Source organism: Salmo salar, chromosome ssa19, assembly GCF_905237065.1.
Source record: "Salmo salar chromosome ssa19, Ssal_v3.1, whole genome shotgun sequence".
Taxonomy (NCBI): domain Eukaryota; kingdom Metazoa; phylum Chordata; class Actinopteri; order Salmoniformes; family Salmonidae; genus Salmo; species Salmo salar.
Window position 1 is genome coordinate 60,666,981 of NC_059460.1, and position 27,730 is coordinate 60,694,710.

The 27,730-nt window shown below is 43.6% G+C and overlaps 1 protein-coding gene and 1 non-coding gene across 3 annotated transcripts; one reads left to right on the forward strand and one right to left on the reverse strand.

Annotated features, from left to right (window-relative positions):
• ghdc (GH3 domain containing) lies at positions 1 to 26,770 on the forward strand. 2 transcript variants are annotated; one of them, XM_014158542.2, is made up of 11 exons: positions 1 to 66; positions 877 to 1,176; positions 15,835 to 16,031; positions 16,266 to 16,460; positions 16,907 to 17,026; positions 17,218 to 17,515; positions 24,257 to 24,452; positions 24,921 to 24,992; positions 25,175 to 25,308; positions 25,617 to 25,705; positions 26,012 to 26,770. In XM_014158542.2, the coding sequence occupies exons 2-11, from the start codon at positions 888 to 890 to the stop codon at positions 26,228 to 26,230; spliced, it is 1,809 nt and encodes a 602-aa protein (XP_014014017.2). In that variant the 5' UTR covers positions 1 to 66; positions 877 to 887; the 3' UTR covers positions 26,231 to 26,770.
• On the reverse strand, positions 6,960 to 7,031 carry trnae-cuc (transfer RNA glutamic acid (anticodon CUC)). The gene has a single exon. It is a non-coding gene; the product is annotated as a tRNA-Glu (tRNA).
• Positions 26,771 to 27,730: the final 960 nt, after the last annotated feature.

Below are 27,730 nucleotides of genomic sequence, written 5' to 3' on the forward strand. Positions count from 1 at the left end.
GAGGAAGAGGCGAAGCGAGAGGGGTATACTCCGCCCAAAATTCGTCTACAAAAATAAGACCTTGAAGTGAGGAAGTTTTGTATGGAGGTCAACAAAAAATGAAATTACTAATTTGCTATGTGAGGCTTATTTGATCGAATATAAGTGTCGTAAATGTTAGGTTGTTACGAATGCACTGATATACGTGGACGACCGTGGCATTTCGCCAACTTAAAAAATGTACTTCTATCTTTGACGAAATGTATGTCCATTGTTAGTGGCCACTCGACCGTCTTGTCTATATAATAGAACATCTTTGGTGACCGGTCGAAACAAGGAAGTGAAATTCTTGCTTTAAAACATCTTGCAAAGTGAAGAATCCTCATGTTTTAAACTTAGTTAACGGACTGGACAATGCTTTTCCATTCGTTAAAGTTAACAAATTGACCGTTTTAACGTGAACGATAACCTTTGATCTTATTTTGAAATGTTTTATGAGTTGATCAGTTCGATGGCTGTATTAGTGCGCTCGAAATTGATTCGTTGTGCATTAGTCATTACAATTCTCTCCATTATTATAGCCACTGGACAAAGTCTTGGTAAGCTACATTATGAATATTTCAAGTGAACCATTGCTTTGACTACTGAACTGATAGCCTAGCGGTGATGTGTCCTTCCATAGTGATAGCCCTTTTTAAAGTTCATTAAACTTCCCGTTCTTGGTGGGAAAATAACTTCTTAGCCTATGTTCAGAAACAACTTAATGGAATATGAACAGCCCATGGCTATTTCTGACGAATGTAGATGGATCATGTTTATCGACTGATTGTTATGAATGTGTGTAGACCAACAGCGCTCTCGTGTGACCGATTCTGTGCTTTCTACCTTGTGTAACAGAGCTCCTCGGGATGCTGCGTCCTTTACCCAGTGTGCTTGGAGTCCTGTCTTTGGGTGGAATGGCCCTGCTTTGGAGGGACATAAGCTCGAAAGTGAAAGGGGAGAACCGGACTTTGAGCAGTCTGCTAAGCCAGTATTTTGCCGTGAAGGTTGTGGGTTGGCTGGGTAAGCGGCAAAGAGGGAAACTGGAGGCCGATACGCAGAATATACGGCAAGTTCAGGAGGAAACTCTTCTAAAGCGCCTGCGCAAGACCGCTGACACACGTTATGGAAAGCAGTATGATTTTAGCTCAATTAAAGGTAATCATTCCACGTTATTATAAGACACTTGCATAATAAGACACATTTGTTAACTTGCACGATATAGCCACCAATGACCATGCACGTTCTGCTCTCAGCATATTCGACCTCAGCAAAACCTTGTGATGTAAGGTCATTATGCCAGTGATATAACTTTTTGCTAAGTGATTGACTGCCTCTGATCTGATGACATGCTTGCGATAACTCACATCACGTTTCCTCAAATTGCAATAAATTGTATGACGTAGGCTAGCCCAAGAATGTACTCTTTTAAAAGTGGTGTAGATGAGCCTACCATTACTAATGCCTTTTCAGACTGTAAATCAGATTCAGTCTTTTACGATTACCTCTTGATGTTACCAAATTAAAATCTTGATACCAACCTGGCCAGATAGTTCGATTTGCGTCAGTTCTGCCGTCAACCAACCTGGCCAGACGGCAGAACTGACGCAAATCATACTATCAATCAACCTGGCCAGGTAGTATGATTTGCGTCAGTTCTGCAGTGACATTCTGTGATTGGTTTGCGAGACTGGTCAGCCGATTTAGGCTACGTCAACTGCAGCAGTGTATTTGATCTGTGCATGTGCCAGCAGCTCAGAGAAGGGTGTATTTGGTCCGCAATTCTGGGCATTCCTGCATCTCCCGGAACCCCTCTTTATACTTCTATTGGTCCATTTTTAACTTAGGACAGGCGTGAGGCAGGGGCGCTCAAGCACAGTAGGTGGCGTTAATGCACAACGTTGGATGCCAGCTGCGGATGAACCCCTCAGATGAAGGGGTGGGGCAACGGATATTGTCCATCGGTGTATGGCTAGCTAGCTGCCACCGTGCCTTCTTCAATGGTGTTCACCTGTGGCATCCAACGTTACATTATTGTGCATTAACGCCACCTACTTAAACGTAACTTAAAAATATACCCCGCCTGTCGGGCACTGTTTTCCCGCAGTTCTGTTAACGGCGAGGGAAGGTGTTTGGCGGGATTGACTCTGTGTGTTAGCTAGCTAACTAGCTATCAAGCTAGTTAGCACACAGTGTTGCTCCAGCCTCCTGCCTGCTGTGCTAGCGGGAGGTGGGGGTGACCGGTAGGGTTGCACATGTTCGGGAATATTCAGAGGTGGAAACTTTCCTTGGGAATTAACAGGAATATATGAGAATTAACGGGAATATATGAGAATTAACTTCTTTGGACTAGGGGTCAGTATTTTGACATCCGGATGAAAAGCATGCCCAGAGTAAACTGCCTGCTACTCAGGCCCAGAAGCTAGGATATGCATATTATTAGTACATTTGGATAGAAAACACTCAGAAGTTTCTAAAACGGTTTGAATGATGTCTGTGAGTATAACAGAACTCATATGGCAGGTGAAGACCTGAGAAAAATCCAACCAGGAAGTGGGAAATCGGAGGTTTGTAGTTTTTCAAGTGATTGCCTATCCAATATACAGTGTAAATGGGGTCATATTGCACTTCCTAAGACTTCCACTAGATGTCAACAGTCTTTAGAATGTTGTTTCAGGCTTCTACTGTGAATGGGGAGAGAATAAGAGCTATTGGAATCAGGTGTCTGGCAGAATGGCATGAGCTCAGTCAAGGGCGCAGCCATGAGAGCGAGCTGAGTTCCTTTTCATTTCTGAAGACAAAGGAATTGTCCGGTTGGAATATTATTTAAGATTTATGATAAAAACATCCTAAAGATTGATTCTCTACATCGTTTCACATGTTTCTACGAACTGTAATTGAACTTTTTTGACTTTTCGTCTAAACTTAGTGCTCGCGCATTTTGCATTTGGACTGAACGCGTGAACAAAAGGGAGGTATTTGGACATAAATATGGACTTTATCGAACAAAACGAAATTTTATTGTGGAACTGGGATTCCTGGGAGTGCATTCCGATGAAGATCATCAAAGGTAAGTGAATATTTATAATGCTATTTCTGACTTTTGTTGACTCCACAACATGGTGGGTATGGCTTGTTTTGGTGCCTGAGCGCTGTACTCAGATTATTGCAAGGTGTGCTTTCGCTGTAAAGCTTTTTTGAAATCTGACACAGCGGTTGCATTAAGGAGAAGTTAATCTTTAATTCTATGAATAACACTTGTATTTTTAATCAATGTTTATGATGAGTATTTCTGTAAATTGATGTGGTTCTCTGCAAAATCACCGGATGTTTTGGAAGCAAAACATTACTGAACATAACGCGCCAATATAAACTGAGATTTTTGGATATAAATATGAACTATATCGAACAAACATGCATGTATTGTGTAGCATGAAGACCAATGAGTGCCATCAGATGAAGATCATCAAAGGTTAGTGATTCATTTTATCTGTATTTCTGCTGGAAAATGGCTGTATGTATGTTTTTTTGTGACTAGGCGCTGACCTAACAATCGCATGGTATGCTTTCACCGTAAAGCCTTTTTGAAATCGGACACTGTGGTGGGATTAACAAGAAGTTTATCTTTAAAATGGTGTATAATACCTGTATGTTTGAGGAATTTTAATTATGAGATTTCTGTTTGAATTTGGCGCCCTGTCATTTCACTGGGTGTTGTCAAATCAATTCCGTTACCGGGATTGGCGCGGGAAGGGATCACTAAGAGGTTAACCTAAATATATGCAAATTAATATCAATACCATTTAAATGTAGATGTTTTTTGCATTGGATATATTTACCATTTTCATATGGAGACAAACATAAACATTTTACCTCATCATAAGTAGACATAATTGGAAATGATTAAATCCTTCCAATAAAAATAAAAACAATTTAGTTACAAATTGAACTTTAATTAAATGAGTTGACTCTTCACATGGGATGATTTCACTGAACAAAAGGGAATATTGAATGATCCATCGCATCTCCCAATAATGTTTTCAACATACATCTGTAAAACGATAGTCTAGAAACTAAAGCTTTGGTTGTCTTCCTCTCAGGCTTCCATGTCTTCTCCCTGGACCTCCTCAATGTCCAATTCTTGAACATCAGACTCTGAGGCCTCATCTTCACTGTCACTTTCCAACCTTGTTGAGGATGGCTCATTGTCAGGCTCAAAAAGCCTCAAATTTGCCCGGATGGCCACCAATTTTTCTACCCTTATATTGGTCAGCCTGTTGTGTGCTTTGGTGTATGTTCCCAAAGAAGGACCAGTTGCGCTCTGAGGCGGCTGATGTTGGTGGGATTTGGAAGATGGTGGAGGCAACAGGGGAAAGAGCCTCAGATCCACAAAGGATCTGGCGAGACACGGTAGTGATGACACCATAGGTTTTGTTGATCTCTGCACCAGACAGGATGCTCTTGCCAGCATACTTGGGGTCCAACATGTACACTGAGGCGTGTATGGGCTGCAGGCAGAAGTCTTCACGCTTTTTGATGTATTTCATCAGAACTGCAGTTTCCTCTGCTTGGAGCAACAGTGAAGTGGGCAGGGCAGTCCGGATTTGTTCTCTTACATCTGCAAGCAGAGTCTGAACATCAGACAGGATGGCATTGTCTCCCTCAATCCGTGCAATGGCTACTGCTATAGGTTTCAGGAGTTTCAGGCTGCTTACCACTCTCTCCCAAGATATATCATCCAGGAGGATCCTCTTGATGCAGCTGTCCATATCGGCAGACTGTGATATGGCCATTTCTTGGAGAGACTCCTTCCCCTCCAGGAGACTGTCAAACATGATGACAACACCACCCCAACAGGTGTTGCTAGGCAGCTTCAATATGGTGCTCTTATTCTTCTCACTTTGCTTGGTGAGGTAGATTGCTGCTATAACTTGATGACTCTTCACATACCTAACCATTTCCTTGGCTCTCTTGTAGTGTATCCATTGTTTTCAGTGCCATGATGTCCTTGAGGAGCAGATTCAATGCTTGACCAGCACAGCCATTGGGTGTGATGTTAGGGTAGGACTCCTCCACTTTAGACCAAGCAGCCTTCGTGTTCGCAGCATTGTCTGTCACTAGTGCAAATACCTTCTGTGGTCCAAGGTCATTGATGACTGCCTTCAGCTCATCTGCAATGTAGAGACCAGTGTGTCTGTTGTCCCTTGTGTCTGTGCTCTTGTAGAATACTGGTTGAGGGGTGGAGATGTAGTTAATTATTCCTTGCGCATGAACATTCAACCACCCATCAGAGATGATTGCAATACAGTCTGCTTTCTCAGATTTTTCTTGACCTTCACATGAACTCTGCATCCAGCAAATGAGTAGATAAAGCATGTCTGGTTGGAGGAGTGTATGCTGGGCGAAGAACATTCAGAAATCTCTTCCAATACACATTACCTGTGAGCATCAGAGGCGAACCAGTTGCATACACAGCTCGAGCAATTCATCCACATTTCTCTGACTACGTTTCTCCATTGAGTCAAAAAAACTTCTGATTCCAGGGGGACCATGAGCTGTTGCTATCGATAAGGTGTCTGATTCATCATTTTCACCTTGAATAGAAGTAGAGGGACTTTTGTCAGAGGTTGCTTGTTGTGAGCGCTGAGGGAACTTTATGCACTTGGCCAGATGATTCTGCATCTTTGTTGCATTCTTCACATATGATTTGGCACAGTATTTGCAAATGTACACAGCTTTTGTCCTTCTACATTAGCTGCAGTGAAATGTCTCCACACATCAGATAGTGCCCCTGGCATTATCCTGTAAAGATGAGAAAAAAATGACTAAAAACAAATACAATTCCATGTACAGATAAATAGTTAAGCAGTTAGATTAAATAACTCCTTTGTAAGATAAATGTTTTAAAATTAAACATGTATGGAAACAGGTTATTAACACTCCTCAGTTAGCAGGCTCAAGCAAGCCAAGACCCATATGGTAGCAAAAACTAGCAGAAATTGTTAACAAGATAGAAATGATTTAAACACACTTTGTAGGCTACTATTTACCAATGGCCTACAATAAACCATGTATGTCACATAAAATATTTTCACCCCACCCAGTATTATAATCAAAACTTACCAGAAAGCATGTCCTTGGCTCAGACAGTGTAGTAGTGTGGGCACAATAGCATCTCATTAGTGTGCAAGATCTTGAGAATCAGCTGTACATGTGATGGAAGAATGCACTGTGCATCCCGGGCTTAAAACATTTCCCGAAGGTTTCCAACCTTTTGCAACCGGTAGACAGTGTCCTTCACCCCTGCCTGTCGGGCACTGTTTTCTCGCAGTTCTGTTAACGACGGTGAGGGCAGGTGTCCTTGGCTCAGACAGTGTAGTAGTGTGGGCACAATAGCATCTCATTAATGTGCAAGATCTTGAGAATCAGCTGTACATGTGATGGAAGAATGCACTGTGCATCCCGGGCTTAAAACATTTCCAGAAGGTTTCCAACCTTTTGCAACCGGTAGACAGTGTCCTTCACCCCTGCCTGTCGGGCACTGTTTTCTTGCAGTTCTGTTAACGACGGTGAGGGCAGGTGTTCGGCAGACGAGACCAAAGGACACTGACTATCGGTATCTCCCGCTAGCTAGCAGGACTCTGGGTTCATGCAGAATCCAAATGGGGGGCTCATGCATGAACCAATGGGATGCTCTAGGAAGGGTTGTTCATTTTTTATATTTTTTTATATAACCTTTATTTAACTAGACAAGTCAGTTAAGAACAAATTCTTATTTGCAATGACGGCCTACCCCGGCCAAACCTGGACAACGCTGGGCCAATTGTGCACCGCCCTATGGGACTCTCAATCACGGGAACCAGAGACTTCAGTGACGCCTCTTGCACTGAGATATAGTGCCCTAGACCGCTGCGCCAATGCCCGGCGAACCCAAAGAGTGGTTCCCTGACCGGGAATCGAACCCGGGCCACGGCGGTGAGGGCGCCGAATCCTAACCACTAGACCACCAGGGGTTCTAGGAGGGGTTGTTCATGAAGGAACCAATGGGAGGCGCGGGGGGCTGGGTGTGTATAAAATCGAAGTATAAAAAGGGGTTCCTGCAGATGTTGGCTGCAGTCAAATCAAATCGGTCACATGCGCCGAATACAACAGGTGTAGACCTTACAGTGAAATACTTACTTACAAGTCCGTTAACCAACAATGCAATTTTAAGAAAATACCTAAAAATGTAAAAATAAATAAAATAAGAGTAACAAATTAAAGAGCAGCAGTAAAATAACAATAGCGAGGCTATATACAGGGTGTACATGTACAGAGTCAATGTGCAGTGGCACCGGTTAGTCGAGGTAATATGTACATGTAGGTAGAGTTATTCAAGTGACTGTGCATAGATATTAAGTTACTGGGATCTGCCAATAGTGTGCAGCTGCAGCCCGCAAGGGCGTTCCTGCATGTGGGCATTCCTGTATCTGCCTGACAGGAGGGGAGGAGAGGTGAAGGAAACTGTCTACCGGTCGCCCCCGCCTCCCGCTAGCAAAGCAGGCGGGAGTGACACCTTGTTATAACTAGCTAGCTAGCACACCGTGTTGTACCGGGGAAAACCATGCCTGACAGGCTGGGGGTGACACTGTGTGCTTGCTAACTAGCTAGCTTGCTTGTTAGCACACGTTATCGCCCCGCCTCCTGTGTACCTGAGAAAACCATGCCTGACAGGCAGGGGGCTAGGGTGACACCGTGTGCTAACTAGCTAGCTTGCTTGTTGGCGACACCGTGTGCTAACTAGCTAGCTTGCTTGTTGGCGACACCGTGTGCTAACTAGCTAGCTTGCTTGTTAGCGACACGTGTGCTAACATTCTAGCTAGGAAACAGTGTCACCCCTTCTCGTACATACTGGAGAAAACTGTGCCTGACAGGCGGGGGCTAGGACGACACCGTGTGCTAGTTAGCGTGCTAGTTAGCAAATGGTGTCGCCCCTACCTGTCAGGCACAGATTCCGCCCTAGCCCCCACCTCCCACCTGCTGTGTACCGTACTAGCTGGCTAAGCTAGCACACAGGTTCCTTCGCTCCCGCATGCCGAACACCTGCCCTCGCTGTCGTTAACCTCTATGGGCTAGGTGGGACGCAAGCGTCCCACCCGTGGTGCACTCCATCAACAGCAGGTGCATTTCAAGAGCGACAAATTTGAATCCAAATAAATGTCAAAATTCAAATTTTTCAAACATACAACTATTTTACACCCTTTGAAAGATAAACATCTCCTTAATCTAACCACGTTTTACGATTTCAAAAAGGTTTTACGGCGAAAGCATAAATTTAGAGTATGTTAGGACAGTACATTTACAAGAGTTGTGTGTAATGTTTTGTCAATTCAAAGACAGGGTCACCAAAACCATAAAACCAGCTAAAATGATGCACTAACCTTTTACAATCTCCATCAGATGACACTCCTAGGACATTATGTTAGACAATGCATGCATTTTTAGTTCTATCAAGTTCATATTTATATCCAAAAACAGCGTTTTACTATGGCATTGATGTTGAGGAAATCGTTTCCCTCCAATAACCGGCAGTCAAGTCAGCACCACAAATTAAATAATTAAAATTAGAAAACATTGGTAAAATATTATATTGTCATTTAAAGAATTATAGATTTACATCTCTTGAACGCAATCAACTTGCCAGATTTAAAAATAACCTTACTGGGAAATCACACTTTGCAATAATCTGAGCACTGCGCCCAGAAAAATACGCGTTGCGATACAGACTAGCCGTCATGTTGGGGAGATCTAAAATCGAAAATACTATGTAAATAATCCATTACCTTTGATTCTCTTCATCAGATGTCACTTCCAGGTATCACAGGTCCATAACGAATGTAGTTTTGTTCAAAAAAGCTCATCATTTATGTCCAAAAATCTCCGTCTTGTTAGCACATGATCTAAGCCCGCCGGACTTCACTTCATGAACGAGGGGAAAAAATATATTTACGTTCGTTCAAACATGTCAAACGTTGTATAGCATAAATCATTAGGGCCTTTTTTAACCAGAACATGAATAATATTCAAGGTGGACGAATGCATTCTCTTTTATAACGTATTGGAACGAGGGTACCCAACATGAACTCGCGCGCCAGGTGTCTAATGGACCATCATCGTTCCATGGCTCTTGTTCGGTCAGATCTCCCTCCAGAAGACTCAAAACACTTTGTAAAGGCTGGTGACATCTAGTGGAAGCAATAGGAAGTGCCAAAATATTCCTCAGCCCCTGTGTTTTTCAATGGCATAGGTTTAAAGGTAATACAACACATCAGGTATCCACTTCCTGTCAGAAAATGTCTCAGGGTTTTGCCTGCCAAATGAGTTCTGTTATACTCACAGACACCATTCAAACAGTTTTAGAAACTTTAGGGTGTTTTCTATCCATATATAATAAGTATATGCATATTCTAGTTACTGGGTAGGATTAGTAACCAGATTAAATCGGGTAAATGTTTTTATCCAGCCGTGCAAATACTGCCCCCTAGCCTTAACAGGTTAACAGAACTGCGGGAAAACAGTGCCCGACAGGCGGAGGCGAAGGACACTGTCTACCGGTGTACGGCTAGCTAGCTACCATTGTCGCCCCGCCCATTCTTCTGTGGAATTAATCAGCAGCTGGCCCCCACCGTTATTGTGGATTAACACCACCTACTGTACAGTAGCGCCAACGGCTTCTTCCTGTCCTAGCATAAAAATCAACCAATCGAAGTATAGAGGTTCCTGCAGATGCAAGAATGCCCACATGCAGGAGTGCCCCGAATTGCGAGCCGCAATTGCACCCTTCTCGGATCGACTCGCAACACCAGCCACATTACACAATAAAGGCAAAAAGGTTCTGACACTGCTACAACTTTGTCTGAGCCTACGACCGCACGTACCGGTACTTAATTTGCAGACTTAGACCATGTCACAGTCAGCCAAGACGTCTGACAATTGTTTACAACCTAAGAATTTGTCTACGACGTTGAACTTTGGTCTGGGAAGGCAAAATCGTGGCATAATTAGGCTAAAATCGTACAGCCTGCAAAGGCGTTTGTTTTTCCAGAGGTAGACTGTTTTGGCTGCCAGAGCCATTCAAATACTCCATCTAAATGTTCATGGATTCTCGATTGCTATACGATTCTAGAAAGAAAGCCCTTTTTTATATCACATCAAAATGAAATAATTTCACAAATGCAAAATATACTCTTAGTGTAGACTGTTTTAACCCGCTTTATCACAGTTTCAGGCGACAGTATTTTTCAGTTACAACACATTTTGGGCGGCCTTCTTCTGTTCCACACAGGTGTTCGGAGCATGCTAGATGGTAATGCTGGATAGCTAATTAGCATAAGTTGTCGTCTCGGTCTTCCGTTTGTCTTCCATAAACACGTGCTACAACATGGAGCTAAACCTAAAGGCAAAGACTGTGCTAAAGGTGTGTAGTAATTTAACCTTTTATTATTAATTCTCGTTGATATGGAAGATACCTTCATCAATAGGCATTAAAGGTACACTACAGTTCAAGTTTGGGGTCACTTAGAAATGTCCTTGTATTTGAAAGGAAAGGATTTTTTTTTTTGTCCATTTAAAATAACATCAAATTGATCAGAAATACAGTGTACACATTGTAAATGACTATTGTAGCTGGAAACGGCAGATTTTTTTTAATGGAATATCTACATAGGCGCACAGAGGCCCATTATCAGCAACCATCACTCCTGTGTTCCAATGGCACAGCTGAAAACTGTTGTTAGCAAATCCAAGTTTATAATTTTAAAGGCTAATTGATCATTAGAAAACCCTTTTGCAATTGTTAGCACAGCTGAAAACTGTTGTTCTGATTAAAGAAGCAATAAAACGGGCTTTCTTTAGACTTGTTGAGTATCTGGAGCATCAGCATTTGTGGGTTGGATTACAGGCTCAAAATGGCCAGAAACAAAGAACTTTCTTCTGAAACTCATCAGTCTATCCTTGTTCTGAGAAATGAACACTATTCCATGCGAGAAACTGCCAAAAAACTGAAGATCTCGTACAACACTGTGTCCTACTCCCTTCACAGAACAGCGCAAACTGGCTCTAACCAGAATAGAAAGAGTGGGAGGCCCCGGTGCACAACTGAGCAAGAGGACAAGTACATTAGTGTCCAGTTTGAGAAACAGACACCTCACAAGTCCTCAACTGGCAGTTTCATTAAATAGTAACCGCAAAACACCAGTCTCAACGTCAACAGTGAAGATGCAACTCTGGGATGCTGGCCTTCTAGGCAGAGTTGTAAAGAAAAAGCCATATCTCTGTCCAGTGTCTGTGTTCTTTTGCCCATCTTAATCTTTTCTTTTTATTGGCCAGTCTGAGATATGGCTTTTTTTTTGTGTTGTACGGTCTCGAGACCACATATTTGGGTGTCTCGGTGTAGGATGTAGTTTTATAACCCAGCCCTAGCCTGTGGTTGACCAATTAGAATTCCTTGCAATACAACTGGGCCAATGGCCAAATAAGAGGTATCCTATTTCAGGCTCAATGGTCCAAATCGTTTATACATTGAGAACTTGCAATGTAGCTATGAGTCCCTGAGTGAAATTCCATGTCACTGACCCATTGATCATTAATCCCCCATTACAGAAAAAACACTATTTCCATTGATCATTAGTACTCTATTGACTTTTAGTCCTCTTGACCTTTAGTACTCTATTGACCTCTCGTCCTCTGTGTTGTGTATTATCTTCTCTTTTTTATAAAACACAAAGGGCCAGTGGTGTAGTGGGCATTTTTTTCAGTGGGCATTGCTTATACTCACTTCTTAATCCCTACTGATGCGTATCAAAGTAGTGTAGTGGATGTATATGATTTATCAATTATGTAGTACAATAGAGAAATCATGCACAAAGTACCCTACAGTCGTAAAGCACGTGAAATATATTCACGTGGGCACCGCACACACAGCCTAGTTTCAGCAGAATATCATCTGCAGGCAGCAAGCGTGTGCAGCGTTCAACTGGTTTTGGGATGGAGCAGCTCACAGAAGAATGACATCGGTAGCTGGTAGGGTAGGAAAAACGTTTAAACTTATGATATCTGCCAGTAAATGCTAACTAAGGCAACAATGGATATGCAAATCATGTGTTGAAAATGTTTAATCCAATGTGTTGGTTAATAGGCTATTGTCATCATGTGCTGTTTGCATCAGTGGCGTCGACATGGATGGGCCTGGGTGGACAGAGGCCCACCCACTGGGGAGCCAGGCCCTGACAGGCCTACCCAATCAGATTGATGTGGTTTAAGCATTGTTGTGGACTTGTGGACATTTGTCTTGTCTATTAAAAAAAAGTGTAATTTTGAGAGTGAAAATCGGATAAATCTGTAGGAAAACTCATTAAAACAACATAGGAAAACAGGATTTTTCACACCTTTCCTTCGCTGAATGAGCCATTTGGGAACATTTTAGCAAAATTAGAATATACCCACTTCTTCAGGCACCACTTCACCACTGCATAGGGCTGATGGAAAGACAGCAGTCACACACATCATGATGTTAAAAGGATGAACTCGGACATAATAAGCCAGTAGGTCCCAATCATAAGAATACAAAAACACAACCGTTAAAAAAAACAGTTCGCGTTTAGCACACAAAGTAACCGGTGACCTAAAGTTTAAAGTGAAACTGACAGCATTTTAACTACTTTGCAGATATGAAACGCTCCAGCAGGTATATCTCTCTGGTCACACTCAAAGCCAATTCCTCCTTTGGCCGCCTTTCCTTCCAATTCTCTGCTGCCAATGACTGGAACGAACTGCAAAAATCACTGAAGCTGGAGACTCTTATCTCCCTCACTAGCTTTAAGCACCAGCTGTCAGAGCAGCTCACAGATCACTGCACCTGTACATAGCCCATCTCTAAACAGCCCATCCAACCATCTCATCCCCATACTGTATTTATTGATCTTGCTCCTTTGCACCCCAGTATCTCTACTTGCACATTCATCTTCTGCACATCTACCATTCCAATGACAAATTGCTATATTGTAATTACTTCGCCACCATGGCCTATTTATTGCCTTACCTCCCTTATCTTACACACACACAGTGAGTGCAAATGAGGTGTGTGTGTGTGTGTGTGTGTGTGTGTGTGTGTATATTTTTATATATAAACAAACATACAGTAGAAAAATAAATAAATGTATAAATAAATGTATTTATTTTTCTACTGTATTATTGACTGTATGTTTGTTTATTCCATGTGTAACTCTGTGTTGTATGTGTCAAACTGCTGTGCTTTATCTTGGCCAGGTCGCAGTTGTAAATGAGAACTTGTTCTCAACTAGCCTACCTGGTTAAATAAAGGTGAAATAATAACAAATAAAACGAACAGACAATCAACATTTCAGTCACAAATATCAAATTCCCAGTTTATGCCTCAAAACCAACTTTATAAGAAGTTTTAAAAATAGGTTCTATTTGACACAACGTTCCATGATGTACAGTAAGTCATTGTTGGCAGAATAGATGGATGCAGCTCAATGCACGATTAATATAATTCACCAATACATTTCTTGGTAGCCCCAAAAAGATTGCTATAAGGTTGTAAATCCCAGCTGGCCTGGTACATTGTTTGCTGCCTCCATTCTGGATGCACTGTTTCAGTTTCAATGACTCAATATTTTGGACAAAAACAGACATGTAACTAAGGCTGGGAATGTCAATACAATCAAACTAGCAAGGGCGACGACCACAAGTCTGTCATAACATGGCTAATAGGTTAGCGTATCTATTTATGTAGCAAACTAAAAACACAGAGGCTAACGTTAGCTAGATAGCTAGCTAGATGATAGGAGGATGTCATGCCATTGGAGGAGTGGCTGAGTAACAGCATTCTTCCCCTCATGTCGTTTTTTTGATAGCTATACACAGCTAGAGATGCAGGTGCCATTTGGTTAGCTAGCAAGAACTTGAGCGACTGTTATACATTTAGCATATCTCTTGCGTTCGCAAATCCACTCTGGCTGTCGACTCCGATTTTAGAGCACTCTCATCTGTGTGCCAGAGCGCAAAACAATGGATGAATTTTACGAACGTGCAGCACCTGCTGAAGATGACCGGTGTCCATAAATGTAGACAAAAAAGTAATAGTTAGTCAACAACGCTCTAGATAGCATGTAAACAACATAACCAGCTCTGCTACAGCAAGTAAAATGGTCAGAGTGAGGTGTTCTCTTTTGTGTCTGGAAGTAGCTAGCTGGCAAGCTAGCCAACTTTACCCAGTTAGCTTGAGTGCTTGGTTGGGACAAGCAGGCATTGGCAGGCAAGCTGCTGAAGGACGAGGAGGAGGCTACAATTCCCCATCGTTTAGCAGTATAATTTTGACGGCCAACTAGCTGTGTCTATCAAATATCCCTTCATTAGATTTTAGCTCATCTCGCTCTGCTAGCATTAGTTGTTGATGTGCATAACTGAGGGAGAGAGAGCGTACATTTTCATGGTTGTTTGATCGATAGGACTGTAAAGTTCCCAAATGTAAGAGGACTCCTGTGGTGTTAAAATATTTGCAGAAATCCATTCAGGTGTATTTTGTGGCTTTTGGCAAATGCGCTCTAATGATGTAAAGTCACGCTGTTGCAACTGCCTGTAAACTCACAGTCCAGTTCAAAGTGAATGATGGCAGGCCCGTGTGGCAAATGGCGTGTTTGTATAAAGGTCTACTGTAGCTCTGATTGGCTATAGCGCACCAGTCTGTGTAGACTCCGGCCCTGGACAAGACAGTGTTTTATTTACTGCAGTGTCTATTAATTATCCAAACGCATGCCCGCTTTCCCACTCTATAATGTTATAGAATTTTCACAAATGCCTCAGTATACCTAATTCCCAAACATTCCAAGAATTTATGAAATTGTGAAAATGACCATATCTAAGTGATCGCTTGTCAGAATATATTTTTTTTAAGTGTCATTCTTCCTGGGAGTGTATATGAACAGATTGTAATAAGATTTCATGTTGCTAAAATGCTGTCAGTTCCACTTTAAATTCAACAATGTTTCACACCTAAGTTATTTTCAAAGAGATGGCTAACAGCAAGCATGTTGCAATAAAAATAACAGTTCCACTCACCAGATGATGATCATTTGAAGCTTAACTTCTTGTTGAAAGTTATTCTTGAAAAGGGAGAAGCTAATAAATTAGCTACAACATCCTCTTTGATTACACCTACTGCAGCCGCTGCAAACTAACCACCAACAAAAGCTAGCTAGCTAGATCGTGGGAATACTACTGCTTGCAATTGCGCAGTGACCTGTTGTCCTTCAAGAAATGTTGCCCTAATAAGGTTGAATGGCAGATGCCTTTTATCTAGTTTCTGGTGGCCTAGCCAATGACTTAGCTAGCTAAATATATCTCCCCAGAGACCAGCAAAGAAAAATTCTGATTGGATATTTTTTTCTCTTCAGTGTTCACCCTTTCCTTTCCAGCAAAAACTGAAAAGATTAAATCAAACATCATTGAAAATAAGATTATTATTATTATTATTGGAATCATTATTTTATAAATCCCTATCCCTTCTCTGAAGGCATAGAAGGCCCATTCTTCCCCACAGTGTTTGGGTTAGTAAACATTTCTAGAGTGGATCTTTTTCCCCTCAGCATCCATTTTCACTATTCTGACTGTCTCTAAAGAATCCATATGAACACAGAAATACTGGACATTTTGAACAAAACTACAATTGGACTGACATATTTCTGGTCTCGGTCTTGACTCGGTCTCTTATATTTTTGTTCATTGTACAATTCAGACAATGTTCTGTGTCCTCAGACTGTGAGGCCTTTCGTACACGTCACCCGGTGACGACGTATGAGCACTATCGTGAGCTGGTGGCGCGAGTGGCGGCTGGAGAAGAGAAGGTCCTCATAGCTGAGAAACCCCTTATCTTAGCCATGACATCGGGTACATCTGGAGCCAGTGCCATGCTGCTGAGCACCAAGGACACCAACACAGAGTTCTTCCTACAGGTCAGTCAGTGGAAATACTCCCTATTAGCCCCAATGACAATTTTCCTTAGCTACCATTACTTGTTGGCATGTGTTGTGGTGAAATCAAAGCTTTCACCTATCCAACTGTAAATACTGTGCTTATAGGAAGAGAGGATGACCATTTTTATTTTGGTCATGACTGTGTGTGTTTGCGTGTTTTGTCCTTGACACTCTCACTGTGTGTGTGTGTGTGTGTGTTTCCCTCCACCCCAGGGCGTGGCTGTGTGTCTGGATGCCATGCGGCGTGCGTTCCCGGCCACCGACAGCCTCCAGCGCACGACCAAGCTCTTCTACTCGCCCACCTTTCGCCAGTCTGAGGCAGGCATCCCCATTGGGCCTAACTCCTCCACCCCGGCTTCGTCCCGCCACATGCTCAACCTATACACCACACCCGCACCCGCCTTCCAGGTAGGCTTGGCATCAGGGTTGTGTTCATAAGGGCACGCTGCAGCAAAATGTTTTGCAACGGAAAGGAAAACACTTTTCTTATTGGAGTTCATGTAGTATGTCTTTTCTGTTTTCTTCCTTTTTCCTTTCTAATAAACAAGACCCAGAATAGAATAGTGCGTTTTGTCAGTTTCGTGAGACCTGAAAATGTGCCTTCTGTGTTTGCCTTGGCTTTCTGGGCATCCCCAACGTACACATGCTTGGAGTGGCAGAGGGTCAGTGCCTTGCTCAAGGGCATAACGGCGGAAGAAACAGAATGCTGTTGTCACAGAAAACATGTTTTTCAAATTGGAAAGTGTAAATATGCTACTACGATAAACAGGGAAACAAAGGTTATCATTATGTGTCTTTGTGAACTTGAACACACTTCTATATTACTATAATTATGGTGCCAACCTCCCATCCAGGTGCCCAGTGAGAGAGACACCCTCTACCTGCACCTCCTCTTTGCCCTCAAAGACCCCAGTGTGGGCACCCTGGAGTCCAACTTCGCCTCCACTGTCTTTTATGCCTTCAGTGCTCTCCAGGTACTGTAGCTAGAGATAAACACACATACAAGGATTGGGAAAGCTGGTTTACTATATTGTGTAAATACTGTATAGTTATACTCTTATGTAAAGAGTACATAGGATAATCCTCCATTGCAGCACTCTTATTACTGTGTAATTATTTATATTTGACGATGCCATCTTCTGTCCGCCCCTCTCCCCTCCCCCAGGAGCGTTGGCAGGAGCTGGTGGAGGACATTAAGCTGGGTCGGGTCAGCCCTGCTCTGGCCCTGGAGCCAGGGGTGAGGGCCAGCCTGGAGGGCCAGATGAAGCCAGACCCGGAGCGCGCCACCCAGCTCCTGACCCACTTCCAGCAGGGCTTTGTGGGCATCGCGCGGCGCCTCTGGCCCCAGCTCAACCTGGTGCTGGCTGTGGACTCTGGATCTAATCAGATCTATGGGGAGATGCTGCGGGAGCGCTACTGCCAGGGGATTCGCTTCTACTCACCCTTCTACGCCGCCACCGAGGGTGAGTGCACAGGAGACTCATCACCTTGTGACATCAAGAGTATACAGTCTTCATCTATTGAGAATGACAATGTAACAGTGGCCCTGTCTGTGTGTCTGCCTCTTACAGTGCGTGTGTGTGCATGTGAGTGTGGTAGTTGGTTGAAGCCAAAATTATAGCAAAGACCATAACATAATCAGTGCTTGATTTAGACTAAAATAGGTGCCGGTACTCATTTTGGGTGCCAGTACTGTTTATAGTATTCTCTCGGGTATGCAATCTGGTTTCCACTCAGGTTATGGATGTTTCACTGCAACCTTAAAGGTACTCAATGATGTCACCATTGCCCATGATTCTAAGCAATATTGTGCTGCTATTTGTATTGACTTGGCCAAAGCTTTTGATATCGGTAGACCATTCTGTTCTTGTGGAAGGAGTATTGGTGTCTCTGAGGGGTCTTTCGCCTGGTTTGCTAACTACCTCTCTCAATGAGTGCAGTGTATAAAGTCAGAAAATCTGCTATCTCAGCCACTGCCTGTCACCAAGGGAGTACCCCAAGGCTCGATCCTAGGCCCCACGCTCTTCTCAATTTACATCAACAACATAGCTCAGGCCGTAGGAAGCTCTGTCATCCATTTATATGCAGATGATAGTCTTATACTCAGCTGGCCCCTCCCCGGATTTTGTGTTAAATGCTCTACAACAAAACTTTCTTAGTGTCCAACAAGCTATCTCTACCCGTAACCTTGTTCTGAACACCTCCAAAACAAAGGTCATGTGGTTTGGTAAGAAGAATGCCCCTCTCCCCACAGGTGTGAGTACTATCTCTGAGGGTTTAGAGCTTGAGGTAGTCATCTCATACAAGTACTTGGGAGTATGGCTAGACGGTACACTCCTTCTCTCAGCACATATCAAAGCTGCAGGCTAAAGTTAAATCTAGAAATAGTTTCTTCGATTGTAATCGCTCCTCTTTCACCCCAGCTGCCAAACTAACCCTGATTCAGATGACCATCCTACCCATGCTAGATTACGGAGACATAATTTATAGATCGGCAGGTAAGGGTGCTCTCGAGTGGCTAGATGTTCTTTACCATTCGGCCATCAGATTTGCCACCAATGCTCCTTATAGGACACATCGTTGCACTCTATACTCCTCTTTAAACTGGTCATCTCTGTTTTCCCGTCGCAAGACTGGTTGATTACTAGCATGGTGCCGACAGAGATGGTCGCCTCGCTTCGAGTTCTTAGAAAACTATGCAGTATTTTTTTTTTATGTATTATTTCTTACATTGTTACCCCATGAAATCTTAACTTCTTTGGGATAGGGGGCAGTATTTTCACGGCCGGATAAAAAACGTACCCGATTTAATCTGGTTACTACTCCTGCCCAGAAACTAGAATATGCATATAATTAGTAGATTTGGATAGAAAACACTCTAACGTTTCTAAAACTGTTTGAATGGTGTCTGTGAGTATAACAGAACTCATATGGCAGGCCAAAGCCTGAGAAGATTCCATGCAGGAAGTGCCCTGTCTGACAATTTGTTGTCCTTCTGTTGCATCTCTATCGAAATTACAGCATCTGTGCTGTCACGTGACACTTTCTAAGGCTTCCATTGGCTCTCTAAAGCTGCCAGAAAGTGGAATGGGGTGTCTGCTGTCTCTGGGCAAAGTATAGGAGCAGAGTTTGTAAGTGGTCAGCCTGGGGACAGTGAGACTGGAGATGCGCGGTCACGAGAACTCGCCATGTTTTCTTTCTCTCTTTGAATGTTGCCCGGTTGGAATATTGGAATATTATCGCTATTTTACGAGAAAAATAGCTTTAAAATAGATTTTAAACAGCGTTTGACATGCTTCGAAGTACGGTAATGGAATATTTTGTCACGAAATGCGCTCGCGCGTTACCCTTCGGATAGTGACCTGAACGCACGAACAAAACGGAGGTATTTGGATATAACGATGGATTATTTGGAACCAAAACAACATTTGTTGTTGAAGTAGAAGTCCTGGGAGTGCATTCTGATGAAGAACAGCAAAGGTAATCCAATTTTTCTAATAGTAATTCTGAGTTTAGGTGACCCCGAAGTTGGCGGATGTCAAAATAGATAGCCGTGATGGCCGAGCTATGTACTCAGAATATTGCAAAATGTGCTTTCGCCGAAAAGCTATTTTAAAATCGGACATAGCGATTGCATAAAGGAGTTCTGTATCTATAATTCTTAAAATAACTTAAAATAACTGTCAACGTTTATCATGAGTAATTTTAGTAAATTCACCGGAAGTTTTCGGTGGGTATGCTAGTTCTGAACATCACATGCTAATGTAAAAAGCTGTTTTTTGATATAAATATGAACTTGATTGAACAAAACATGCATGTATTGTATAACATAATGTTCTAGGAGTGTCATCTGATGAAGATCATCAAAGGTTAGTGCTGCATTTAGCTGTGGTTTGGGTTTATGTGACATATATGCTTGCTTGGAAAATGGCTGTGTGATTATTTTTGGCTATGTACTCTCCTAACATAATCTAATGTTTTGCTTTCGCTATAAAGCCTTTTTGAAATCGGACAATGTGGTTAGATTAACGAGAGTCTTATCTTTAAAATGGTGTAAAATAGTTGACTGTTTGAGAAAATTGAATAGTGGTAATTTAGTTGGTTTTGTATTTCGCGCAGTGCGATGCCATTGGCTGTTGGCTAGGGGCTCCGCAGGCGGAACGGAGTTCCGCTAGCGGAACGTCTGTCCTCAACAGGTTAAGTCTTATTACATACAGACGCGAAGATCTATTGGATATAAGAGCAACGTCAACTTACCAACATTACGACCAAGAATACGATTTTCCCGAAGCAGATCCTCTGTTCGGACCACCACCCAGGACAATGGAGCGAAGTCCAGTAGGCGATCCAAAACAATGACGTCGCAGACGAAGCAGCCACCTGGCCAGGCTCCATAGACGTGCACACCGCTCCTGAGTATACTACTATCCAATGTCCAGTCTCTTGACAACAATGTAGATGAAATTCGAGCATGGGTTGCCTTCCAGAGAGACATCAGAGATTGTAACATTCTGTTTCACGGAAACATTTCTCTCTCAGCATATGTTGTCAGAATCGGTTCAGCTACCGGGCTTCTCCATGCATCGCACCGACAGAGATAAACACCTCTCTGGGAAAAGGAAGGGCGGGGGTGTATGCTTTATGATTAACGGCTCATGGTGTAATCATAACAACATACAGGAACTCAAGTACTTCTGCTCATCCGATCTAGAATTCCTTACAATTAAGTGCCGGCCATTTTACCTACCAAGAGAATTCTTGTCAGTTATAGTCACAGCTGTGTACATTACCCCTCAAGCAGACACCAAGATGGCCATCAAGGGACTAGACTGGACGATATGCAAACTGGAAACCATACATCCTGTGGCTGAATTTATTGTAGCTGGTGATTTTTAACAAAGCAAATTTCAGAACAAGTCTACCTAAATTCTATCAGCATATTGATTGCGTTACATGCATGCGCAATACCCTCGACCACTGCTACTCTAACTTCCGCGATGCCTACAAAGCCCTCCCCCGCCCTCCCTTTTGCAAATCCGACCATGACGCCATCTTGCTCTTTCTGTCTTATAGGCAGAAACTCAAACAGGATCTACCAGTGACAAGAACTATTCAACGCTGGTCCGACCAATCGGAAGACACGCTTCAAGATTGTTTTGATCACGTGGACTGGAATATGTTCCGGTCAGCCTCAGAACAACATCGACCTATATGCTGACTCGGTGAGTGTGTTTATAAAGAAGTGCATTGGAGATGTTGTGACTATTAAAACCGACCCTAACCAGAAACCGTGGATGGATGGTGGCATTCGCGCAAAACTGAAAGTGCGATCCACCACATTTAACCATGGAAGAGGTCTGGGAATATGTCTCAATATAAACAGTGTAGCTATTCCCTCCACAAGGCAATCGAACAAGTGAAATGCCAGTACAGGGACAAGGTGGAGTCGCAAATTCAATGGCTCAGACTCGAGACATAGGTGGCAGGGTCTACAGGAAATCACGGACTACATAAAGAAATCCAGCCCCGTCACGGACACCGACATCACGCTTCCAGACAAACTAAACCCCTTCTTTGCCTGCTTTGAGGATTATACAGTGCCACCGTCGATGCCCGCTAACAAGGACTGCACCCCCCCCCCCCCTCTCCTTCTCCGTGGCTGATGTGAGTAAAACATTAAAACGTGTTAACCCTTGCGAGGCTGCTGGCCCAGACGGCATCCCTAGCCGCGTCCTCAAAGCATGCGCAGACCAGCTGGCTGGTGTGTTTACGGACATATTCAATAGCTCCCTATCCCAGTCTGTTGTCCCCACATGCTCCAAGATGGCTACCATTGTTCTTGTACCCAAGAAGTCAAAGATAACTGAACTAAATGACTATCGCCCCGTAGCACTCACTTCTGTCATCATGAAGTGCTTTGAGAGACTAGTCAATGGTCATATCACCTCCACCTTTCCGGCCACCCTAGTCCCACTTAAGTTTGCACACCACCCAAACAGATCCACAGACGACGCAATCGCCATCACACTGCCATATCCCATCTGGACATAAGGAATACCTATGTAAGAATGCTGTTTATTGACTACAGCTCAGCATTCAACACCATAGTACCCTCCAAGCTCATCAACAAGCTGGAGGCCCTGGGTCTCGACCCCGCCCTGTACAACTGGGTCCTAGACTTCCTGACAGGCCGACCCAGTTGGTGAACGTAGGTAACATCTCCACTTCGCTGATCGTCAACACTGGGGCCCCACAAGGGTGCGTGCTCAGCCCCCTCCTGTACTCCCTGTTCACCCACGACTGCGTGGCCATGCACGCCTCCAACTCAATCATCAAGTTTGCAGACAACACAACAGTAGTGGGCTTGATTACCAACAACGACGAAACAGCCTACAGGGAGGAGGTGAGGGCACTCGGAGTGTGGTGTCAGGAAAACAACCTCTCGCTCAACGTCAACAAAACAAAGGAGGTGATCGTGGACTTCAGGAAACAGCAGAGGGCGCACTCCCCTATCCACATCGAAGGGACCACAGTGGAGAAGGTGGAAAGTTTTAAGTTCCTCGGCATACACATCACAGACAAACTGAAATGGTCCACTCACACAGTGTGGTGAAAAAGGCGCAACAGCGCCTCTTCAACATCAGGAGGCTGAAGAAATCTGGCTTGTCACCCAAAACCCTGACAAACTTTTACAGATGCACAATCGAGAGAATCCTGTCAGGCTGTATCATAGCCTGATTCGGCAACTGCACCGCCATCAACCGCAAGGCTCTCCAGAGGGTAGTGAGGTCTGCACAATGCATCACCGGGGGCAAACTACCTGCCCTCCATGACACCTACAGCACACGATGTCACAGGAAGGCCATAAAGATCATCAAGGACATCAACCACCCGAGCCACTGCCTGTTCACACCGCTACCATCCAGAAGGTGAGGTCAGTACAGGTGCATCAAAGCTGGGACCGAGAGACTGAAAAACAGCTTCTATCTCAAGGCCATCAAACTGCTAAACAGCAATCACTAACTCAGAGAGCCTGATGCCTACATTGAGACCCAATCACTGGCCAGTTTTAATAAATTGATCACTAGTCACTTTATACAATGCACTCTAAAAAAAATATCTTATATTACTCATATCACATGTATGTACTGTATATACTCTATTGCTCCTTCCCGATGCCGCTTGGCCATCGCTCATCCATATACTTACATCTACATTTTCTCATTCACCCCTCCTAGATTTGTGTGTATTAGGTAGTTGTTGGGGAATTGTTAGATTACTTGTTAGATATTACTGCACTGTCAGAACTAGAAGCACAAGCATTTTGCTACACTCGCATTAACATCTGCTAACCATGTGTATGTGACAAATACAATTTTGATTTGATTTTATGCTTATTTATAAAACCCTCTTAGGCCTCACTCCCCCCTATCTGAGATATCTACTGCAGCCCTCATCCTCCACATACAACACCCATTCTGTCAGTCACATTCTCTTAAAGGTCCCCAAAGCACACACATCCCTGGGTCGCTCCTCTTTTCAGTTCGCTGCAGCCAGCGTCTGGAACGAGCTGCAACAAACACTCAAACTGGACAGTTTTATCTTAATCTCTTCATTCAAAGACTCAATCATGGACACTCTTACTGTCAGTTGTGACTGCTTTGTATGATGTATTGTTGTCTCTACCTTCTTGCCCTTTGTGCTGTTGTCTGTGCCCAATAATCTTTGTACCATATTTTGTATTGCTGCCATGTTGTGTTGCTACCATGCTGTGTTGTCATGTGTTGCTGCCTTGCTATGTTGTCTTACGTCTCTCATTATGTAGTGTTGTGTTGTCTCTGTTGTAGTGATTTGTGTTTTGTCATATATTTTATTTATATATTTTTTTAATCCCAGCCCCCGTCATTGTAAATAAGAATTTGTTCTTAACTGACTTGCCTTGGTAAATAAATCATATTGAATATATTTAGGTGCAGGAATTCCACAATACTTTTGAGCTAATCGGCTAAAGAGGTGCAGGGGGGCTCAAGCAGTAGTAAATCTGAGGTGCCAGTGCTCAGCCCCGGTGAGCACCAGCCCAAGTCAAGCACTGAACATAATTTAGATGGTACTACACGTGTGTATCTGGGTCTCTTTTATTTGTGTCTCTGTGTTCCTGCCCTCTTACGTTATGTCTCTGTGTTAACATCGCTGTGCCCCTGCAGGTCTGATTGGGGTGAACCTGTGGCCTGAGGAGGAGCGGAGGAGGTACTTGCTGTGTCCTCGCTCCATGTTCTGTGAGTTCCTCCCAGAGGCCAGTTTGGACCAGGAGACACCCGAGAAACACACACTGCTCATGGAGGAAGTGCAGGAGGGACACAGTTATGAGCTGGTCGTCACCAACGCATCTGGACTCTTCAGGTAAAACATCATTGTACTTTAAAATATGCTAATATCAGGTATTTTGACTTCCATTGGTTTTTGGTTGGAGAAATCATTACATTTTATGAAGAATCAGACTTTAATGTAACTTCAAACCAAGTTACTGAGCAAAGTCACAATCCCTTTCAGAGACCTTAGGATGATTTGGGCATGAGATTTAAAACTTGCTATTATTGGGTACATTGACTTCCATTGGTTTTTGGTTTGAAAAATTCTAAACTTGGCCAAAAAAATGGCAGTGGCTTAGTGTAAAAAAAAATGTGTGGATTACACTCTGTCCTTGTCCATAGACTGCTTACAAGGTAGGGAAACAAATATAACATTTTGTAAATTGAGTGAACTATCCCTTTAACTGAAGCTCCTCCTGTTGTTATCCAAGCACTGCATTTGTGTTGACTGATATGTGATTTGACAGGGATATCTCTTTTTTTTTTTGTTGTCTCATAGATATCGCATGGGAGATATAGTAAAAGTGGTTGGCTTCCACAATCAGTGTCCAGTTGTAGAATTTCAATACAGGTACAGTACTGCATCCGGTGTGTACCTTATCTGTACGTATGTGGGTTTGTGAGAATACCTTTGTGCTGATGGGGATAGATGCTGAGGGGATGGTATTTGTGCCTGTGTGTGAGACAGTTCTAAAGTACTCTGTGTGTGTGCTTGTGTGTGTTTGTTTATGTGCATGACCGGTGTGTGTGTAGGCGGGGTCAGATGCTGAGTGTGCGGGGGGAGAAGGTGTCTGAGGTGATGTTTCTGGGGGCTCTGAAGCGAGCCATCAGCCAGTGGCCCGGGGCTCAGCTAGTCGACTACTGCTGCGCAGAGAGCGCCATAATGGGTAAGACGGCTCTCTACTTGCTTTTGTAGTAGTGCCAATTGGTGTAGGGTGAAGTTGTTCCTAGACGCTGATCTTAGGTCAGTATTGCTTTTCCCCCCTCTAATGGTTAAAGTTAGGATTTGGGGAGGGAAAGCTGATCCTAGATCTGTACCTAGGGGAAACTTCACCCCAGAGTAATGCTGGGGTGAAGTTTTACTGGAACCGTATGATTTGGATGTTCCCTCAAAGGGGGATTAGACCATTGAAGATATTGTATGTGGGCTCCAGATTGATTTGTGCAGTGGTTGATCATCATGTATCTGTTGCAGGAGAGTCATGTGGCGGTTCTGATCCTCACTATCAAGTGTTTGTGGAGCTAAAGGGGGTGAGGAACCTGACAGAGGAGCAACGCTACAAGGTAGGGAAACGTTTGTGTTCAGTTTCACTTGTTTCATTTCTGTACCCGTCAACATGAGTTTGAGTTCATTTCTTTCTGTTTGATGCCAATTGCTGGAGAACGTATTCCATAACTTGTTGTGGTTATGTGGTTATGATGGAAAATAATATATTGCTCCTGAAATCCCTTGTATTTTGGCCCTCTTCTCTTTCTCACTCTCTAACTCCCTCTTTCACACACACTCTAAAATACCCTCTCGCTTGCTTGCACACACATACAAACAAAACAAAAATATACACATACACCCCACCTGCACCTGTTCACCAGTTGGACCAGTGTGTCCAGGAGGACTCGGCCGTCTACAAGTCGTTCCGGTTCAAAGGCAGCATCGGACCAATGAGAGTGCAGATGGTGGCAGAGGGTGCATTCAAGGAACTGCGTAAACAAATGATGGCCTTCTCCAACACCTCGGCCAACACGTTCAAAATGCACCGCGTACTACGCAGAAAGGAGTACGCCGACTTCTTGTTAGGGAAGACCATCTGAACGGCATTATGGGAAATAAACTTGAGTGGAGACGTGTGTGTTGTGCACTGCAACCGTGGAGAGGAATATTATTCTCTATGAAAGTGAATGTCATTTGTTGACACAGTCATTTTAGGAGAGAGGCAATCTGTGAAAATGACAAATTACAACTCGTTTGGTAACCCACTGAACAGCTACAGCGACAAGTCCAACTGGTTGTCTTGTCAACATTCTCCACCCCTTACATGGTGGAAATCAGTATCTTTCCCTCCAAACTTAGACAAAAAAATCACTCAAGTCTTTCGACAATAATGGAACAACTGATTGTAAATCCACAGGCATCTAATGCCCACTCCTTCAGTGAAGACGATTTTCTTGCTCTTTTGGACAGTTAAAGCTGTGCTGGATAAACTTTACATACATACAATGTTTATGGACATTATAATATGTTACATTTTGCTTTGCCCCCATCATGTCCAACTTCATGGACTGACTTTGCCCTTTGAACCTTGTCTTGTACAACAATGATTTTTATTTGCAAATAAAAGTGCTAATACTGTATTCTGTTCTTACTGTCTTACACCTCCACAACGCAGTCAAAGTGAGAGTGGAGCTGCCCCTTGGCCATCTTGCTAAAGGCCAGGGGTGTCTCAATTCCTGAAGGGCTGTTTGTCTGCTGGTTTTTGGTCATTTCCTTTCAATTTGTGTCCAATTAAGACCTAGACATAAAGGGGAGTTCCTAACTAATCAATTACCTTAAATGACCAATCAAGCAGCAGGAAAAGTGAAAACCTGGAGACACTCAACACTCCAGGACTGGGGTTTGACAGACCAGGGCCCGGTTTCCCAAAAGCATCTTAAGGCTAACTTCATTTTAACATTTACATTTACGTCATTTAGCAGACGCTCTTATCCAGAGCGACTTACAAATTGGTGCATTCACCTTATGATATCCAGTGGAACAACCACTTTACAATAGTACATCTATATCTTTTTTTTGGGGGGGGGGGGTTAGAAGGATTACTTAATCCTATCCCAGGTATTCCTTAAAGAGGTGGGGTTTCAGGTGTCTCCGGGAGGTGGTGATTGACTCCGCTGTCCTGGCGTCGTGAGGGAGCTTGTTCCACCATTGGGGTGCCAGAGCAACGAACAGTTTTGACTGGGCTGAGCGGGAACTGTGCTTCCGCAGAGGTAGGGGGGCCAGCAGGCCAGAGTAGGATGAACGCAGTGCCCTTGTTTGGGGGATAGGGCCTGATCAGAGCCTGAAGGTACGGAGGTGCCGTTCCCCTCACAGCTCCGTAGGTAAGCACCATGGTCTTGTAGCAGATGCGAGCTTCAACTGGAAGCCAGTGGAGTGTGCGGAGGAGCGGGGTGACGTGAGAGAACTTGGGAAGGTTGAACACCAGACGGACTGCGGCGTTCTGGATGAGTTGTAGGGGTTTAATGGCACAGGCAGGGAGCCCCGCCAACAGTGAGTTGCAGTAATCCAGACGGGAGATGACAAGTGCCTGGATTAGGACC